The sequence below is a fragment of the Doryrhamphus excisus genome, linkage group LG8, assembly GCF_037039965.1.
Source record: "Doryrhamphus excisus strain RoL-2023G ecotype Guam linkage group LG8, RoL_Dexc_Guam_v1.1, whole genome shotgun sequence".
In the NCBI taxonomy this organism is placed as follows: domain Eukaryota; kingdom Metazoa; phylum Chordata; class Actinopteri; order Syngnathiformes; family Syngnathidae; genus Doryrhamphus; species Doryrhamphus excisus.
Window position 1 is genome coordinate 16,041,133 of NC_136364.1, and position 21,456 is coordinate 16,062,588.

Sequence of the window (21,456 nt, forward strand, 5' to 3'; positions counted from 1 at the left end):
ATTAGCATTGCTAGCATACTAAAATTAGCACAGAAACATTTGTATCTGTTTTCATAGCTAAACCGCAAAACACCACGATTATGCTAGGTGTTATCATGCTAACATTAACATAGAAGCATTTTTAGCAGTTTTCATTGGTAGACACATCAACGCTAGGTGTTAGCATTGCTAGCATGCTAGAATTAGAATAGTAGCACAAATATGTTTCGTGTTAGCATGCTAACGTTAACATGTATGGTGCTCGGCGGATGTCAGCATTCTATGAGTGCTTTTGTAGTTCACCTTACAATGGATATGTACTGCATTTCTGGTTGGGTTTAAATTAGTATATTTATTATTACTTCTGCCAAGTACAGCAAATAACACAAGCATAGTGCAGAGGTTTTGGCTCAAAATAATTGATTTGGATTAAATTTTCAGGAAATTCCCAACAGGTATCAAAAAAATAAATAATAAAAAAATAAATAATAATAATAATAATGTCTTTCTGGAAATTATTACATTTTTCCAATAAAACAGTATACACGTACTGGCACTTAAAATGTTAAAAATAGAATTTATTATTCATATGTATATATCAAGCGTATGTATGTATATGACGGGGACGAGCTTTTAGAATGAACCAATGAGAGTCGATGCGCTGCCCCCACCCTTCCTCTCCACCACCGGCAATCCCAGCATGCACCGCGGCCGCCCAGCAGAAGCAGTAGCAAAAAAAATAGTCCGCTAAACTAGAGGCCGAGAACAGCAAGCAGTTAGCTTTACTGGCTAATTTCCACGAGTCAATCTACACCTCAACTGCTAAACATGGCCGACGAGAAACTGGACAACCAACGACTGAAGAATTTCAAGAACAAGGGACGGGATTTGGAGGTAAGAGTTAGAAACAGCTCGTATTTTTACCCCTTGCATCGCTCAACCGCTCGCGGCCAACTTCGCCCAATTGGCTTCCCTGTGACGTCGTTTCTAATTTGCACCATCGGGAACTTTGCCCCCAGGCTGCAGCGAGGGCCTAAACTTCCTACTATTTCCAAAATATTCCACACCGGTTGTGTCTTTTATAATCTACAGACCTGGTTTATTAAGCATATCCGATTGTTCACTGTGCAAAATGTTCGCTCGTTGCTTCTCCTGTAAGAGCTAGCTTAATGCTAGCCAGGCCCACGGCTCAACATGCTAGCTCAATTGATCGTTTTTTAGCTCGATTTGAATTATGGCGAAACGGCTTAATATATATTATAAATCACTTATAAATGTGAAGAATGTAGTTATTGATTATATATTTTATCGATTGTAAAGTTAATATTGCGGCATACCAATGTCACACCGAGAATGCAGTTTAGCTAGCTCTCTTAAGCTCGTTGGCTAGGCTTGGTAGCTTGCAACCCCCCCTCCCCCGTCTTTAGCATAAAAAACAATAGCTGGGATTATTTACCCTTAAATGTGCCTCTTAAGAGCTGCTGTTAAAACACACCAGAAAACTGTTTCCTAAACTATGTAAATGTATTACGCGGTTGATCGATGGCGCTCGTATGTAATGCTATTGACATGATTTAGAACATCATGTGACGCTGCCGTGATTGCGTTGTGTACTTTTCGCAGCCATGGTGTTTTTTAAGATCGTTTTGACAAATTATTTCGTTGGTGCTGCGACGCAGGAGCTGTTCTTCAAGCTACTTATCATAAATGACTTCAGCAACACAAGCTGCATGTAAGCTAGTGAACCACAAATCATGTAGTATTTTTTTTCTCACAGCTCTTTACTGACTACACAATCTTCTTGCAGATTATCTCATTGTGACAATAGAATTCCTCACTGCCTCTAGTCAAACAAATCTACTCTCACTTTATTAGGTACAGTAGCAAAACACAATTAGAGTCCAAAAGGGTGGCTATTCTCAGGTTTGACAGGTATTAACGCAAAGGTCCCAGATTATGAAAACTTGTGTCCCTCAAGCCTGTTAATAATAACAAACAATCTGTAATCATGCTTGTTATTCTTCCCCTTTTAAGAAAAGAGATAATCAGTTGCTTTTCATGACCTCATGAAGGGAAAACATCTTCTCGACTCTGGTCTGCTCCTAGCTCCCGTATATCAGCCAGGCTTCACTACACATCTTAAATGAAAGTGCACTTATGTGGAATTTTGCCCATCATCCACAAGCCTCGCTCGAGACATGAACGTAAACCTTTCTTTTCTGCGCATTCGTTCTAAAGATATAAAAACAACTAAAGAGGCAGATAATAAATACTCTGAATGGGACACACCTATTCTGCCTAGAAAGCCCGCTTATAAAACGCATCCAAATCACTCCAACAATGTTTTATGCTTATATATACACTTGCTGACCGTGTAGTAACAGGTACAGTCATGATAACATGTAATACTTGCAGTATTTTGTGTGTTTTGGCCATTCTAAGCTTTACTCGGACTTCCTTTCTGGGCACATTGATTTCAAATAGCAACATAAAAACTAACGCTACGCCTACAGCGCTACAGACAAAAACTTTTAACGAGGAGCACAGTGGCTTGTAACATACAATTTGTGTGTTTTGTGATTAACTACAGGAATTACGTCTGAATTGAAGCTATAAAATACAAAGAATGAAGGCAAATGAAATAAATGACACTTCAAAAAGTAAGCACATACTCCTTGAACGCGACCGCCATCGTAGCTTCCCTGTGGTACAAAAAAGATATCCGAATGAATCCAGTCGCTTGTTTGTTTTAACGGCTAAATTTCACAGGGTGAAATTGCACGATGTACTAGTGGTTAGCATATTGGCCACACAGTCAGGAGATCGGTCATCTGTGGGGTTTGTATGTTCCCCTGCACATAGGTTTTTTTTGGGTACTCTGGTTTCCTCCCGCATTTAAAAAAAAAAAAACATTAACTTAGAGACCCTAAATGGTTCAGTTTGATTGGCTGGCAACGAGTCCAGGGTGTACCCGCCTACTGCCCAAAGTCATTTGGAATTGGCTCCAGGATAAGTGGCAGTCATTGCGGTAAAAAAAAATTGGAGTTTGGACTCGGTGGATAACAGTAGCTAACTAGCTGCCGCCAGAGAGACAGACAAAAGTAAGAGCCAGGCAAAATGTCTAAACAAAGATGGTAGACAGTCGGTCAAATGCGATTAAAGCATGAGTGCGCTGGCATCGATTGTGACAAGCAGTCATCAACTGACTTTGCATTTTACAGATCATTTAAAATTCTCACAGTAATACAGGACAAAGTGCTTTAACGTGCATATTTTTATTTGGTCGCACATGTGTGGGGAAATGAAAAATGTGCTCATGGTGTCTCATATTTTAGCCGCATATATATTTTGACGTAAATCGGTATCACCCTTTATTTAAATCCGATGAGCCAATATCCATATCACGTGTTAGTGGGAGAGCGATGAGGGGCGTTTTCTCGGGTGGAGAACATCCTTGGGGCAAACACACATGTCAAGGTAAACACAGAGAAAACTCTCAATTGTAATAAACATGCCAGTGCTTTACATTTCACAACATAATGTAAAAAAATTTGCAACCATGCAGACATGTAATTGTTTATCAATGCTAATGTTTTGTGGTTATGTGTGCAAATAAGCTATTGATGTATATGTACTTGATACGCTAATATATTAACATTGTTTTTAAAAGCCCCAAATTTTAAGGTAGTGTGACGTTTTTAGTCGTGGCAGTGTGTTGCGATCAATTACATGTAGCGGAAACCCTGCTTTGTATGGGCACTCAATTACACAGACTGATACACGGGCAAATGGACAAGTTTGTTTGTGTCTCTGTTTGAAAACCGACACATTTTTGGCAATTGTTTTATTTGAAAGGCAAGGTTCTACTGTAATTTTATTGTGGTGGTTGGTTGTCACTGTGTCAATGTAAACTTTAAAGGGAAGAACTGCATTTTGTATTATATTGAGTTAAGTGTTTTTGATATTTCTACATTCAAAAATATGAAAAATCTAACCACCAACTTGACTGCGGAAGTGAAAGTTGTGTTTGATATGTAACAAATATCATACAATATGCAAGATCTGTGCCTTGCTAAAGCATGAAAAATGCCTGGTGAGTAACACAAGCTGGGTCATTTTAGATTTAGTGACATGCTTGGATGCTGTCATACTCCGTTCTTGGTGGCTTGCTCAAGGGTCTGTGCATCCCATGCTCTGTTAACACTAACTGGATCCAAAGAGGTCACCAAAATCATGGCTCCAAAACAAGTTAGGATTGAAGCAGGGGAGGCCACTGAGAGGAAACTATCAATTCCAGGATGTTAGTATTTGGAATCTGTTTTTCCTCTTAAATGATGGACATATACAAAAATGAAGTGACCACTGTGATTGCTTTAAGTATGAAAAAGGGGCAATATTGGAGTTAAAATGCATGTAATGTAATGCTGTTTAATTGTAGTGTAACCAAGGGTGTTTTAAGGTGACCACTGAAGTTGTGTAAGCATAAAGTAAAAAGATTTCAATCTTTCACAATATAAGCACCGCATGTTACATTGTGCTATTATGAATTAACTTGAACCTAGGGTTGGGTCATATATTTTATATACAGGTATAGATTTTTCTATGATAACAAAATGACTTATAGCGGTATAAATGATATGCCATGGCGGACTTTGCTGCATAAGATGAATGAAATACCGGCATTGTGAGACGGTACGTTTGGGGGAAGTATTTACTTGGCGGACTGCTCTCACTATAAGCACTAAACCACCTCCTCCCGAACTAAACATGTTGAAATAACGGTAAACACGTTGCAGTATAAAGTATCATTTGTTTGCTGCTTCAACGTTGGCATAAGATGGATCTAATTTGTTGTTTTGCTTACGTGATTGGTTGGAAGAAGTCTGGTGTAACGCGTCAAAGCGGCACTCTTTGTACAACGTGAATCCGGAGGTGTTTAATCCTGTGAGTGGTGCATCCTCTTCACATGATGTGATTTCATTTTAAGGTGTATATGATGTGTGTGAGGGCTTTCAGAAGCAAGTGACTGAAACACAGTGGTTAGAGAAGACAGTTGTCATTTATTGTTCAAATATTTATCAGTAATCCGGCGAAAATGAGAGGAGAAATTAATATTTACATTGCAAGTTGATTTCTGTGTGCCCCATTTCCTGCTTGCGCTAAAAACAAGCCTTGTCAAAAGTGTATTGAAGTAGGTAGCAGTTTGCCAATGATAAAAAAAAACAGAACAGCGACTTTCGTCCGTGTTCCTCTTTTTGCACTCATTGTTGAGGCTGCTGCATTTTTTTCCACAAAAAAAAAACAAAAGAAAAAGCAAAACATGCAGCGTTAATACTCTCACAACTGATAATTCACGTCATCACATACTGCATGTGTAGGATTAATGCTGCATTCTAGGCAACTGGGACATTTCTGTACTACTGCATTGGAATGCAGCTTCAGTCGAACTTCTTGCACATGAATGAATCAAGACTTATCTCGGCTATATTTGTCTATTTATTGGTGTATAATATCACTAAATCATCAGTTATTTTATATGACGTTACAAAAGTTTCCGATGCCGATGTCAAATTTAATGCAGCCCTGTGATTTGACTTAAGTGTGTTGTGACATGGTGCAGTGCTCTTGCTAATACTGCCTTTGTGCCCACAGACTATGAGAAGACAGCGGACGGAGGTTGTGGTGGAGCTCCGAAAGGTGATAGGCTCTCTGTGCTATGATGCTAAATTCACTTTTATCCACTGTGCAGGATTGCCAAACTAAAGCATGAACATGCATAACACTGTTTCTTTTGTCATTGAACAGAATAAAAGAGATGAACACCTCTTGAAGAGAAGAAATGTGCCCCACGAAGACATTTGTGAGGACTCGGATGTCGATGGAGATTTCCGATCGGTACGGCTATGTGTATTCAGTTTAACATTCATTTGTGAGCTAAAATTCAGTTAGCATCTGTTACCATGTTAACGTTACTGTAACAAGGCCGTAACAATGTTGATTTTGTTTTGTGTTGCAACTGTGTCCTTTGGATTCTTGTACTAAAGGGTGGTCGCCTATGGTCGAAATTCGTGGGATTGAACTCCTACAACTCTCTCATTGCTCAGTGACAGTTTAATGCGGCCGGTTGTTTTGTTGTTCTTTTTTGTTTAGGGTTGGGCAATATTTTTTATATACTATATGATAAGTAAACAACATACCGGTATAAATGATAAACATAGGCCGAGTAGAGCAGCGGACTTGGATACATAAGGTGAATGAAATCCTGTTGTTATGTGGGGAAGTATTTACTCACCGGACCACTCACTATAAAAACACTAAAGCAACTTTATTTACATTGTGTGTGGACTATGCTGTTAACGAGGTGTAACGTTGTGTTTGTTCAAAGTACCTGTTTTGGATGGGGGAGGGGTCATAGTGGGTGTGGTCTCTTGAAGTGGTTGCGGAAATGTTGCAGCCATTGTGTGACAAAGATAAGGATGCATATGTGTGACCTTGATGTTGAGCTGGTGGTCCTCAATCAGGTCCCTGCAGAATCATGGGTTGGGTTGCATGGATTTTTCAGCTTTCCGACATGCATTGCATGGCAGTATGCTAAAGTAAATACAACCGCTCGCTAATGAAGGCTGTGGACAAGTCCGATCACCGGTGTGTTTTCCTTCAATCTCACAAAGTAATTGTTCGATTTCACAAAGTAATTAATAATGAAGAGCAAAGGAGCAGGGCCTGAGTATTAAAAGAGGCGACTCAGCAGTTCAGAGATTGAGTCAAGGTAACTACTCGGTGCTATTGAGAGGGCGGAATACAAATGGGCTGCTTAGCACTATATCAACAATGACATGTAACACTTAGTCACTGCATAGAACTGGATGGTCCTTTGTGTGGAAAGACTTCTGGACTGGAGGCTTAATTTAAAGGCTTAATTTAACCATGTTCAATTCCACCCTCTGCTATCTCTGTGTGGAGTTTGCATGTTCTCCCTGTGCATGCGTGGGTTTTCTCCGGGTACTCCGGTTTCCTCCCACATTCCAAAAACATGCTAGGTTAGTTGGCAATTCCAAATTGTCCATAGGTATGAATGTGAGTGTGAATGGTTGTTTGCCTATATGTGCCCTGTGATTGGCTGGCGACCAGTCCAGGGTGTACCCCACCTCTTGTCCGAAGACAGCTGGGATAGACTCCAGCACCCTAGTGAGGATAAGCAGTACAGAGATTAGAGAGAGTATCGCCAGTATTCACTGGAGTTCCTTTCAGAGCTTATGAACAGTGAAGTTACATTATCTGTGTCATTCTTGTTCTCTGATTGTCACTACTACTACACTAAATATTTATTTTTGTGAGGTTTCTACCTGATAAATTTGATCTACACAAGAGACGTGTTTTCTGAATGAGTTTAAAATGTTGTCTGTGTGTCAGACACCTAAATACAATCTTGTTTAGTTCTGGTCATAGTCATGGAGCCCATCTCAGCAGCAAAATATAAACTATTTTTGGTTTGTATTGAGATTGTTATCTTGGGCCATGTGTCACAAATAGTCTTGTATGGCGAGGTACCTTGAAATTCCCGGCTCTACTTGTTTCATGGTTATTAATCATAACAGGATGGCAGTATGTGTAAAAGCTCTTTTCTTGGCCTTGACTAACCACTTTCCAAAATGTCATTTTTCAGCAAAACACCTCCCTTGAAGCAATAGTGCTAGTAAGTTATCTGCTTTTACTTTCTTCATTGTTAATATGTTTATACTTCAGAATTGAAGAACACACTCTGCTGTTGTATTCAAAGCATTTTGGTCTGTTGCTTCGTTATATAGAACGCCACCAGTGATAACCAGGGTGTCCAGCTGAGTGCTGTTCAGGCTGCCAGGTATGCACACATACTTAAGAAGAAGAATGTTTCTCAAGTATGAAGATGAGCGCACTATGACCTTTTCAAACCTGTTCCTGTTGTTGTTATTGCTCCTCAGAGCATACTGTTACATTACAAATACATTTGTATTTGACTGACAACAAACTGAAAAATGCACTTTAGTGTTTCCTCTGGTTTATTTGTTGCTGAAATGTTCTTTTCAAATGTTTTGACATCTTATGTCGGTGTCCACAAATAATGGGCTGTTCACTGTTTTTAAAGGAAATTACTGTCCAGTGACCGCAACCCACCCATAGATGACCTGATTAAGTCTGGGATCCTTCCTATTCTGGTCCACTGTCTGGACAGAGATGACAAGTAAGAAGAATATTAAATGTTTTTATTGCACTGTATGTGTTAATTACGGAATAGTTTGCCTTTTTTTTGTTCTGAGCCAGCCAGCCAGTCGGTTTTGCATGCTTCACAGATATGCAAACACTAGCAGTGCTGTTGTTGTCCCAAGATGTGAACAGTGATGCAATATGCAAATGTGTTCCAGCCTTCACCTTCCAGGGATGGCAGCACTCAAATGACCCATGAGCTTGGCCTTAATGTTTGACACATAATCGCTTTATGTTTAACATATCCTTCACATGTCTCCCCCCTCCTCCCTCACTTGCCCTTCTTTAGCCCTTCTCTTCAGTTTGAGGCGGCCTGGGCTTTAACCAACATTGCATCTGGTACCTCAGAGCAGACCCAAGCTGTGGTGCAGTCCAGTAAGTGGAACAGTATGCCCTTATTTTGCTCTGAATGGCCTTTAAAAAACAAAACAAATTTTAGCTTTTTATTACCAGCTCTGTTACCATTAGTTACACCTGTGAAATTTAATGGGATCTAATACAATAACTATCAACTTTCATTTAGTTCATGTATTTTGGATTGATTTATTTTTATAACAGTTGTTACCAATTTAACTTTGGATGCTTTGTAACAAACTTTCCCATTAAATGTGTACACCACATAAGTACCCGGAGAGTCATTATCAACGTCTCCACTTGGTAGAGCAACTACCGTATTTTCCAGACTATAAGTCACACTTTTTTACATAGGTTGGCTGTTCCTGCAACTTATACTCCAGAGCGACTTATAAAATGAAAGAACTGTTTATGTTACATAAACACTGGACACCTTTTCTGTTCATGTTTATTTTTGTGTAGACGAATAACCATTGTGTTAGCATATCTTACACCTATTCAGCCTGTTCTCTATTCTTTTATTGTTAGAACTTGCTTTCCAAGAGGACGTAATGTTTTGGTCAAGTAGTTTGTAAAATAAATTACCTGCAAAAATGTGACTTATACTCCAGTGCGACTTACATATTTTTTTCTACCCAATGACGCATTTTTGGCCTTGTGCGACTTATTCTCCGGAGCGACTTATCGTCCAGAAAATACAGTATATTTTGTGTAGTTACTATTGCAGAATGTTTGATACAACACTTGATATGGATCATGGGTTGTACTTTTATGTTGTGGGGGGGGGAATATATATATATATATATATATATATAGTTAGACTGTGCACTTGTAAATACTGTTGTTTGTGTGGATGCAGATGCGGTGCCACTGTTCCTGAGGCTGCTTCTCTCTCCACACCAAAATGTGTGTGAACAGGCGGTCTGGGCTTTGGGCAACATCATCGGTGAGCAGCTCTTGGCATGATCCAGTGTGCAATATTTGGTGTCACTTGTGAGACAGTAGGTCAAACTGACAAACTGTTTGTGCCATCTTCTCAGGCGATGGGCCGCAATGCAGAGACTACGTGATCAGCCTGGGTGTCGTCAAGCCACTGCTGTCATTCATCAGTCCCTCCATCCCCATCACCTTCCTCCGCAATGTCACCTGGGTTATGGTCAATCTGTGCCGCCATAAAGACCCTCCCCCACCAATGGAGACGATCCAAGAGGTGTGTAGGCTTTGTGGAATATTACCATTAACATAATGTGATACAGTGGGGGGGAGTCCACCTCCTAAGTTTGGGTTATCCTGCAGGAGAAGTGATTTTCTCCGGCTGTGTGTAATTGTTTTAATGATGACACCCAATTTGAATGATTGGTAGGGTTGTATTTGTGTCATAATTCATATTCACATTCGCATACAATGAGAGTAAAAAGTATCCCTTGCTGATTTTGTTGGTTTGCCCACCAATAAGACATTATTATTCTATATTCTCTATTTAATGATAGATGTATTCTAACATGGAGAGGCAATATCAAAAAGAAAAATAAGAAAATAACTTTAAAAATAATTTCAGACATTTGTTGTAGTAAACCACAAGGTTGGCACACATACCAGGGGGAATTTTGGCCCACTCTTTTTTTCAGATTATCTCCAAATTATTAAGGTTGGTGGGCTGTCGCTTGGCAACTCCGACCTTCAGCTCCCTCCATAGATTTTTGATTGGATTGAGGGTCCGGACATGGGCTGGGCCACTCCATGATCTCAATGCAATTCTTCTTGAGCCACTCCTTTGTTACCTTTGCTGTATGCTTTGGGTCATTGTCTTGTTGGAGGACCCAACCACGGCCCAGTTTTGCTTTCCTGGTGACCGTGGTCCCAGCTGCCTTGCGGTCATTTTTCATACATGTGATTAGTAAGAACACATGTCTTCAATTCAATTAAGTTGATGGGAGTGTCTTACTGGTTTGAGAATGACAGAATTCCTAATGCATACTCGGGGATCAAATACTTACTGTATTGCCCTCGATTCAATACAAATGAATTTAAGTATATTTTTAAAGTTATTTATTATTCTCTTTTATTTTCTCATTATTAGAATACATCTGCCATTAAAAGTATTGAATGATCATGTCTATATTAGTGGGCAAACCAGCAAAATCAGGGATTAAATACTTTTTACGCTGTGTGTATATATAGTCAAAACATTACGTCATTGTTTTGTGTACAATAAAGACCCACGCTGTACCAACATTATTACTTAATGAAATAATAATACTGTGTCAGTATGTCAACAAAAAAAATTGCTGAAGTCTTAAAAATAGGTATGTAATTCCATTAACTTATTACATGAGTGGTGATCCAGTGGTTGTAGCTACTGGAGTCAGAAGTATAAAGGAAATTATACTTTGAAAGGCTATAGCAGGCCATCACAGAAGGGTTACAGAAATTCATAGTTAATAAAATTCCAAAAAAATCAAACCCCCAAAAGACACCACAATATCACACATTTTCACCATCTAATGATGTCCATTTTTATCCATAGATCTTGCCAGCTCTCTGTGTGCTGATCCACCACACTGACGTCAGTGTGAGTAAAATCATTCTGTTCTACCATTCAAGTAGGCCCACTGGCTAATAAAGATTATATTCATCAAATTGTTCTTTTTGTCGCTGCTTCAGATCTTGGTGGACACCGTGTGGGCTCTGTCCTATCTGACAGATGCTGGTAATGAGCAGATCCAAATGGTTATTGACTCCGGCATTGTTCCTCTTTTGGTACCACTGCTCAGCCACCAGGAGGTCAAAGTCCAGGTATGGGGAGAAAACTTTAATGAAGGAATGAACAAGACTCTCTTTTGGCTGTTTTGTTTCTAACTTGTTAGTACTACTACTACTACATGTTGACATGTTTTCCCATCACATGTAGACTGCTGCCCTGAGGGCTGTGGGCAACATAGTGACTGGCACAGATGAACAGACGCAGGTTGTGCTTAACTGTGAAGCTCTCAACCACTTCCCCGCCCTCTTGTCACACCCGAAGGAGAAAATCAACAAGGTAAACATGCACATGCGCACTTGGACACTCTCTGACTTGTACAACATGATGTTGCTGGAAGTGATGAAAGCTGAGACTTGTGCTGGTGCTTGGTTGTGTGTAAGCTTTAGTGGGAAATAGGATTAGTTCAGGAATATACAACATTGAGAACCACCACGACGACGACGACCAAGAGGACCTGCTGTAGTTATTTAAGGGGGTTAAGCTTAGGGGGAAGGGTGGTAGTTTGTATGTGTGTGTAATGACTGATTGTGTGGCTGTATCAGTGGGTTGGTGGCCAAGGGAGTGCTGAGAATCAGCCTTGCTGATAAAGGAGTGCATCTGAGACCATGCACTGAGAAGTAATGAGGCTTGTCTCGTTTTGGTTTGTGACATGGACGATGATTAGAGCCTCGACACCACTCTCACACCACCCACATCACTCCGTCTCAGCCAGGTATCCAAGCTGTAGTTTGGATGGTCTGGATATCTGATCCACTTCATACTCATTGTGTGTTGACGTGCTTGGTGACTTTTTTTTTTTGCTAATGTCTGCCTCCTGTATTTGTTCCTTTTTTCCCCCGCAGGAGGCGGTTTGGTTCCTGTCAAACATTACAGCAGGGAATCAGCAACAGGTTCAGGCTGTTATTGATGCTAAGCTTGTTCCCAAGATTATTCATCTTCTCGATAAGGTAGGCCCTGTTCGATAAAAATATGAGCATTTAAAAACGTCAGATTAGAAAGCTCACTTGAATTGTTGTTTCAGGGTGACTTTGGAACCCAGAAGGAAGCAGCTTGGGCCATCAGCAACCTTACAATAAGTGGGAGAAAAGATCAGGTTAATGAAAGCTATTCTCCATTTATACATTGCCACCCGCAACCTAACGTAACGGGTTTAATTGTGTTACCTTAAGGTGGCGCATCTGATCGAGAAGCAGGTGATCCCACCATTCTGCAACCTGCTTACAGTGAAGGACGCCCAGGTTGTGCAGGTGGTCTTGGACGGTCTCAGCAATATCCTGAAGATGGCAGACGACGAGGCTGAAACGATTGCTAATCTCATTGAGGAGTGTGGAGGTCTGTTCTACGTGCATCTCGACTTGAACTTTTCTTTAATAATCGGGGTTTGTATATTCATGCCATTTGTCTGTCCAGGTTTGGAGAAAGTGGAGCAGCTGCAGAATCATGAAAATGGAGACATCTACAAGCTAGCATATCAAATTATTGATCAGTTTTTCTCATCTGATGACGTAAGTTGGTCATTTACTTATACATTTTTAAATATCATGTCAGCTTTTGGGATGTAATGATACAAAAATTCCATATCTTGTTCGTTGTGACCAAAATGAAGTCAAAGTCAAGTCAAAGTACTGACATACAGAAGTCAAAAGTTTTTATTTAAAAAAAGAAAAAAAAGCCAAAATAAACACACATATTATACTTTCCTTGGCCTTGCACAATTTAGCAAACTGCACATGTGCACCCTGCTGCTTACAGGAGCGTGATTATGCAGAGCTTTGTGGGCTGCCGGCGCCATATTTGAGAGCAAGCGCTTTTGTTTACATGAGTTGGTGCTTTGAGAGGGAAACACAACATAACTAATAGCATAGCTTTTCCAGGAAATGAGCAGAGTCACTGCTCCGTGAGTTTATCAAAGTAGTGTTATCAAGTGTAGTTTTTAATTGTAAAACTGTAATACTAACTGCTTAGAGTTTTGCCGCAGTTAATGATTAATACTGGTTAATCGTTAAGTCCCTCGTCAGATGTTGGCATTGTTTTGTTAGCTTTATTGTTCTTAGCTTTGGTTCGTCTCTTCATACTCTGAGGTTTAATATTGTCACAGGAATGTTTGCTCTTTGTCATTGACACCCTGTTTGTCTGATTCAGATTGATGAAGACAACAGCCTGGTCCCCGAAGCCATCCAGGGCGGAACTTACGGCTTTAACTCTGCCAACGTGCCAGCCGAGGGATTCCAGTTCTAGACAGCATCCTGGGGTATTCTGGAGTTTTGTTCGCGATGCAGCAGTCTGTTCAACATATAAAAAAAAAATAGGAGAGAGAGCGAGAGTGTGAGATATTTGATCCATTGTGCTTGGCTCGTGGGATCCATGGCTGCATCTTATCTGAGAGAAAAATGTGTGGATTTCATTTGGCATTCCAGGGGGAACCAGCCCAAATGAAGTTTGAGTTGGCGAGTGGGTGCGAGTGAGAATGAGTGGCTACATGTTGCAAAAAAAAAACACACACAGAGAAAAAAAAGCAAAACACCTACATCGAAAGAGTGGAGAGACATGCCGACATAACTGGTTATTGGAGCTGTCGTCTTCAGGAAAAAGTACTATGAGGAAACTTCATGTCTGCCCGAGGAGAACCAAGAGATCTGGAAATCTTAACACGACAAAATGCAGACATGTATCGAACTACAATTACGAACTGAGATGAACCACGAATCACAACAATTCTGCGTTCCTCCCCCACTAGAGAGCGCCACCTTCATTCTGCCCTTCCCCTAATCGGCCACACTATCAGGCGTGTGTGAATGGACCCATTGCGTATGAATGTCTGGACTCAATGCTGAGGAGCCAGGTTCATCTCCTCCCAACAAGACGTCCCGAAAGGGCACCATCCTCTTCTCCCCCTGGGGGGCGGGGCCAGGAGTGCGACTGCGCGTGTCACGTGTGCAAGAGAGAGAGAGAGCGAGAGAATGGGCGGGTGGGTTGTGTGTGCTTGGCTGCGTGCGTGACTGGAAGTGTGCGAACGCATGCGGAGACGGGGAAAAGCTACGAATGCAACATCTTGAAGAGACAACAATTGAGAAACAGTGAGGTTTAGAAAAGATTTCGAGAAAGAAGTTCGGCCTTTGAGGCCGATCCTCAAATCCTTGAAAGAAAGAACTTTGGATATGAGAAGAAGAAAAAAAGAAATCGTCATTGCAAGGAATATTTTGTTTTCATTTATTGTTAAGTTAGTATTAATTGACACTGGACATTGCTATTGGCAGATGCACAGATGTGGTGCATTATATATTAAGATGCATTTGGTGGCTTTGGGGCTTTTTTTTTTGCCTCCAGTGTGTTCCTTTTTATGCAATATTTTTTTTTAATTTTATTTCTGGCTTTTATTTTAATTGCTTTTGTCAAGGTGATTGACGGCGATCATCAAGTCACCCCTCACAACACAACCCTAAAGCTATGCCACCAGACATGCTGTGAAATTGACACCATTGTTATAATTAACAAAATGTTCAGTTACACTTAGAACAATTATTTTTAATTACAGCAAAACAAAAAAAAAATCACTGCTTTGCAGAATTGTTGCCATAGCTTTGACTAATGATCATGAAAGGGAGAAGTGAACAATGGCCATTTCATGTAGGATTGTGACTCTCATAACCTTTGCATGTACTCAAATATGGCACAGATTTTTTTTAGGGTCTTTTAGTTTTCCTTAGGCTGTGGATACAGTGTAATTTTCTTTTAAGTAAACTGTGCTTAAATGTTACATGTTTCCCCTTCCTTTTACCCCCCCTCCATTAGTGTCTCAATTGCAAAACTCATCTGTATGACTTTGCACACGTACTGCAAATCGAGGTCTCCCATCTTTCTGAAGATAGGTTGGTTGATTTCAAAGCATTTGACTTATCAGCCACATCCCTAGTATGCATCACTTCAACACAATCTTTGTCTTTTTGAAGAGTAATCAAGACATTTTTTTTAGGGATAGCTGAGAAAACAACCATGTTTTAAGCGCTGCAGTGACTTATATCGGCTAGTCGACGAAATCGGCTAAACCTTTTTTTTTTGTCCTATTCAAGGTCCCAGGGTATCAAAGTGTCCTACTGACAAAGGCCTTAGTGGAACCTTTTGAATCCATAATTAAATTATGTATCTTCAGTACCTTGGGAGTCCTTTATCGCCCCATGTTCATATTTCCTTCCAGCTAAGTGTACAAACTTAACTACTCCAGTTTTTGTGTTAAACCCACTGAGACACTGTAATAAAAAGATAATTACACTTTGTGATCATGCTTATTCTGTTGGACATGGGGGAGGTATTTTTATTCCAGAATACCACATGATTTTGCAGATTTTAAGAAAACCTATCACACGGAAGACAAGGTGGTTAACTTAAATCTTAATTGGGGGGGGAGGTAGACTACAAATTAGGTTGTCTGAGAAAATAAATAGTAAACCCCATGTTTGTGTGTCATCGTCTTTTGTCAATTAGCAAGCGGCTAGAAGGTGTGCATTACCGCCACCTTTGAATTTGAGTGGGGATCAGAAACTGACCTACTTTATAATCTACCTTTTACAGAACATGTCTCAGTCTAATCGTGAAAGACTAAATCTTATCGTCTCCCGATTACCGTACCGTACCTTCCAACACAATTCTCCTTTGTTGATACCGCCTACACTTAGTCCAAACATGACTAATAGTTAATAGGTCATGTTTGTTTTTAAAGTATTCATTTATTATTCGGGGAAGTTGAAGCAACGGCTGAGCAACTGTTCAAATTAGGCCTGGGCGAGAGTGGATTGGTTGGATAATGCGCATGCTCAGTATAGGACATTCCCTGCTATCGAAAGTATCAAACTATTAAACAAACAAAACAATGTATCACTAATCCATCACAGACACATTTGTTTTGTCTTCTCGTGGTGTTTTAGGTCGATAAGAGATGGAACACTACAATGAAAATAAATACTGGAATTTCTTTACAGTCATGAAACTACCCCGGAAATGAAGGCGCTGTTGTTTGGACACGGAAAGAAAACTCCGGAAGACGGTGAGTTTTGAAATACAGTTATATTTAGAATTTTGAACATAAAGCGAGCAAGTTAATCGCTATACATTAAAACAACAGTGCAATATAGCTGCCAAACACTCACAACTGTACGTAAATTTGTATCAACGTTACACGTTTTTGGGGAATACAAACTGACTGTCCATTAAATAAGATTTAATTGAACAAAGTTTGGAATAATGCGTAACTATAGTCACATTTAGTTTTGTAAACCACTCTTTGTTGTTATAGGCCTCAAAAGAAAAACAATAGCTTTCTGACTTTTTCACCTTGTTGCTAATACAAAACAGAGTTAGCTATAGCATGATAGTCCATATCGACACCTGTTAACGTGAAGAACTGTTTGTGTTCTAGAATAAAATTATCTATTGTCTGACTGTAATTTGAGGAGACTGCATAATGCAACACAACCGATCTTGTTACAACAGCTGCTTCAGTCTGCACAATAAACCCCTTCCATGTAAAAAAAGAAAAGAAAAAGAAGCTAAAACCACACTTAAACTGTTATTGGTGTTATTGTGTCAATGCTAACTTTATGCTAAAATTAATGCTAAAATTCTACAACGTGTTCGTGCGGCTCTTTAATCTTTTATTATTCTTATTCCGACGTTTTTTTGTTTAACTTCTTCAAACCATTCCCAGACTTTCCCGAAACAATTTCCTAATGAAAAAGAATATTTTGTCACGTTTCCCAACCGAAATGCAACAAAATGGCGGACATTGAAACATTCAGGCGTTTGTATTCAAAAGTCAAATTTGATGCGGAGTACCACCAATCATACATGTTGACAAGTCTGCAGTGGGGGGCCCGCCCCACTATTTCAGGGTGTAAGTTGTTACAAATGACTTGTGAGTGTATTTGAATGTCATCACATTTAATCAATTCTGTCTTCTCCATCAGTCTTGGTGGCTTCTCATCTCCAGCATGGACACACTTGAGGAGGACTTGACGTGTTCCGTGTGTTACTCCCTGTTTTCCGACCCTCGTGTCCTCCCGTGCTCGCACACCTTCTGCAAGGGCTGCCTGGACAATGTGCTCCAGGCGTCGGTCAACTACTCCGTCTGGCGTACGCTCCACCATCCGCTGAAATGCCCCATCTGTCGCAGTGTGGTGGAGCTGACGAACGTGGACACGCTTCCCACCAACGTGCCTCTGCAGGCCATCATCGAGAAGGTAGGACACACTTGTCTGTATGAATATTTCTTCCATATTATAGTATTTCAACCATTTTAATGAAGTCTCAGACGTCTCACAATATTGTACTCCAAGTGCGTTGTCCAAAAATGAGCCAAAGAGAAGGAAAGCCATCCCATGCGTTGTTTTTCTCCGGGTACTCCGGTTTCCTCCCACATTCCAAAAACATGCTAGGTTAATTGGCGACTCCAAATTGTCCATAGGTATGAATTGTCTATATGTGCCTTGTGATTGGCTGGCCACCAGTCCAGGGTGTACCCCGCCTCTTGGCTGAAGACAGCTGGGATAGGCTCCAGCATCCCTGCAACCCTAGTGAGGACAAGCGGCATAGAAATGAATGGATATCCCCTTAATGAGAAATCTGTATTATCATTCATTCATTAATTCACGAGGGTCACGGGGGGGCTATCCCAGCTGTCTTCGGGCGAGAGGCAGGGTACACCCTGGACTGGTGGCCAGCCAATCACAGGGCACATATAGACAAACAACCATTCACACTCACATTCATACCTATGGACAATTTGGAGTCACCAATTAACCTAGCATGTTTTTGGAATGGGGGAGGGAACCGGAGTACCCGGAGAAAACCCATGCATGCACGGGGAGAACATGCAAACTCCACACAGAGATGGCCGAGGGTGGAATTGAACTCGGTTCTCCTAGCTGTGAGGCTTGTGTGCTAACCACTCGTGCAGTCCTGCTCTAATAATGTTAAAAAAACATTCATTCATTCATTCATTTTCTACCGCTTATCCTCATGAGAGTCACAGGGGGTGCTGGAGCCTATCCCAGCTGTCTTTGGGTGAGAGGCGGGGTACACCCTGGACTGGTGGCCAGCCAATCACAGGGCACATATAGACAAACAACCATTCACACTCACATTCATACCTATGGACAATTTGGCGTCGCCAATTAACCTAGCATGTTTTTGGAATGGGGGAGGAAACCGGAGTACCCGGAGAAAACCCACGCATGCACGGGGAGAACATGCAAACAGACACGGCTGAGGGTGGAATCGAACTCAGGTCTCCCATAGCTGTTAGCAGCCCCTGTATTAATATAAAAAGGAAAAAAACAGTGCCTCACCAGCCATGAACCTAACCATATATTACACATACTACTGTTATAACATCAGTAAAAAATCAATTTAGCATTATTATTATTATTATTATTATAAAGTATTCTTAAATCGTCTTGTTGCTCTTTGCCAGTACCAGAGGGAGAGCGAGCCCAGACGCCCCTTGTGTCCGGAGCACTTCAGGCAACCCCTCAACATGTACTGCACGCAGGACCGCCAGCTCATCTGTGGCTTGTGTCTGACTGTGGGTCGGCACCAGGGCCATGTCATCGATGACCTGCAGGCGGCGTTCAACAGAGAGAAGCAGACCCCCTCCATACTGCTGGCCCGACTCTCTGAGAAGAGATGGACAACGGTCAGGATGTTCTTGAAGCACAAAAACCAAAAAAAGTAGAGCCATGTTGACCCCCCACCTCCCCGTGTTTCAGATGTGTGAGCTGGGTGAGCAGCTGGAGCAGGAGAAAGCTCGTTGCGAGAGTCTGGTGAAGAAGGACCAACAGGAAGTCGTTCAGTTTTTTCACAAGCTGGACGCGGTGCTGGCCAGGAAGCGACAAGCCTACCAAGAAGTTCTGGATAAAGCCTCGGCCGAGGTGTCCCGGGCCTACGACCCTCTGCTCCTTAGGGTCAAGGAGCTACAGGTATGTACCATGGCTGCTTTCCCTTTGGTCCACCTTGGCCCACCTTTAGATCACTGGTTCCCAAACCTTTTTTTGAATGAGTTACAAACCCTCCTACGGGCTCAGATTTTGGATTAACAGTTACAACAAAAGTGCCCCCCCCATGTCAACTCAACTTGCTATCGCTGCAAGTTCTGAGTGGCCGGTGAAGCTGGTGCTTCCATAGCCAAACATCCATCTTGCATGGACATGTCATCCTTACGGGATTTAAAGGGATAGGTGGGATGTTTTCTGGGACTAGTACTAGTACTAGAACTAGTAGCGAGTGGCAAATGAATAGATGTGTGAATTTATTAAGCCGTGGCAGCACCCCCGGTAAAGCTCACAGCAACGATGGTGCATTCAAAGACGGCCAAACAAAGGGCTTTTTTTTTTTTTAACAGTGGAAAATTGTACTTGTACCACCACATTCCTCCAGGAGGAACATCTGGACCTGGTGTCCTTGGCCTCGTCTGTAGAGGAGGAGGATTCGCCACTGGTCTTCTTGGAGAAGGTGCATTTCTTCAGAGAGCGAGTGGACAAGTTCACCAACGCCAGCCTGCCCTCCGCCCTAAACCTCTCGGTCACGCCTCGTGCGGCCGAGTACCTGCAGCAGCACTGGCCCGCCGTCACTCTGGGTGGTCTGGATGAGGCGCCCGTCCCCAAGGTGTGCTGCTGCGCACGATGTGGCAGCGTGGCCGCCGAGGCTCCCAAGGCCCCGTCTGTAGGCTCGGCGGTGCAAGATTCGCGGTTTAAACCGGTATTGGTGATGTTGCTTTTTGTCCTGGCGGCATCGCTCGGCGTTGCTCGGTTCCATCAGGGCTTGTGCAGTGAGTTCCTCCCATCCTTCTGGGCCTGGGTGGAATCACCTTACATGGGGATGCAGGCCTTTGTGCAAACATGGTGCTGTCACATCTCCTCTGTGGGAGAACTGTTCCTGCAGCAGATGACCACCTTCCTCTCAAATCTCACATCACCCATGGACTTCAGTGTTTTATTTACAAGTTGACCTATACGCCCTCCCGCCTGCATGTTAGGGATGTCCCGATTCAGTATTCAGCATCGGGTACTGAGCCGCTGTCGGATAATATCGGCTTCTGCAACAATCCGGTTGCCGATCACGTTTGTAAATCTGGGCTACGCACCAACATGCTAGGTGCTAATGCGTCTCCCTCGCCACCCGTAGTTAGTTTCACTTTGGGGGTTGGATAGCTACAGCAGTAGTTCCCCCTCACTGTGAGAGACTGCTGACAGACTGTTGCGTCGTGGTGCGGTGAGCTTGCACATTTCGACTTTGGACCGCCAATAAATTACGTTGACGAGTGTCGCAGATGCCCAAAATATTATGGGATTGCACCGTGAAGGACAGAAGCCGGAGCTGCAGGAGGCATGTTAATTCTTAGCCTGCTCCTCTCTTTAGTGACCCCTGTCATGTGACCCCAATATGCACAACAACGCTTCCGGCCTTCAATATAACAAGCAAAAAATAGTATTATGGGTTTGTTAAAAACAATGTCATTCTATATCATACCGCAAATTGCTCTATAACCATTTCAAATACTCTGAAAGTATTTGTATCTTTTATTAGATGGTCTTTTACAGGAAAAGGGACCTATGGATCATACTGTGTAATGAAGTAAATTCAGAAATACTCTGGTTGCATCATTTTTAATGCTTTGAAGAGCTATTTTCATAACCATATTCAAATTCATGTTTATAACAAAAGTTTATTAAAATATATAAAAATTGGTACCGGATCGACAAGATTTTAAAATAACATTGGAAGCCAAAAAATATGGATCTGGACATCTCTACTGCATTTCCAGCATGTATTATCATACAGTATGTACACTCTTTAGCACAATGTCAACATTCTTTTTTTTTTTAAATGGTCAGTGTTTATTTTTCAAATGTAATTAAATGTTGCAAAATAAAAACCAATAAAGTTTTTACATTCACGTAACCTATGACCTCTGCCCCTCAATTGGAAGGGAGAAGAGCTTCAACTCTTCAGTCTGCAATTGAATTATTTAGAAAAAGTAGAGTGGTTAGCGCGCAGGCCTCACAGCTAGGAGACCAGAGTTCAATTCCACCCTTGGCCATCTCTGTGTGGAGTTTGCATGTTCT

General features: G+C 41.5%; 2 protein-coding genes across 3 annotated transcripts; both read left to right on the plus strand.

Annotated features, from left to right (window-relative positions):
- Positions 1-671: 671 nt before the first annotated feature.
- Positions 672-15,610, plus strand: kpna4 (karyopherin alpha 4 (importin alpha 3)). The gene is made up of 17 exons (XM_058079142.2): positions 672-873; positions 5,632-5,676; positions 5,785-5,874; positions 7,646-7,675; positions 7,788-7,840; positions 8,105-8,200; positions 8,513-8,598; positions 9,437-9,523; positions 9,618-9,787; positions 11,105-11,149; positions 11,242-11,373; positions 11,489-11,617; positions 12,184-12,288; positions 12,363-12,434; positions 12,511-12,673; positions 12,752-12,846; positions 13,484-15,610. The coding sequence occupies exons 1-17, from the start codon at positions 808-810 to the stop codon at positions 13,577-13,579; spliced, it is 1,560 nt and encodes a 519-aa protein (XP_057935125.1). The 5' UTR covers positions 672-807; the 3' UTR covers positions 13,580-15,610.
- A 706-nt stretch (positions 15,611-16,316) lies between these two features.
- trim59 (tripartite motif containing 59) lies at positions 16,317-21,280 on the plus strand. 2 transcript variants are annotated; one of them, XM_058079143.2, is made up of 5 exons: positions 16,317-16,382; positions 17,302-17,574; positions 18,807-19,028; positions 19,102-19,311; positions 19,769-21,279. In XM_058079143.2, exons 2-5 carry the CDS (start codon positions 17,326-17,328, stop codon positions 20,336-20,338), a joined length of 1,251 nt encoding a protein of 416 aa, XP_057935126.2. In that variant the 5' UTR covers positions 16,317-16,382; positions 17,302-17,325; the 3' UTR covers positions 20,339-21,279. The 2 variants fall into 2 exon arrangements, with proteins under 2 accessions (XP_057935126.2, XP_057935127.2); XM_058079144.2 differs by lacking the exon at positions 16,317-16,382 and having other exon boundaries at positions 17,307-17,574; positions 19,769-21,280.
- The last annotated feature ends 176 nt before the right edge of the window (positions 21,281-21,456 follow it).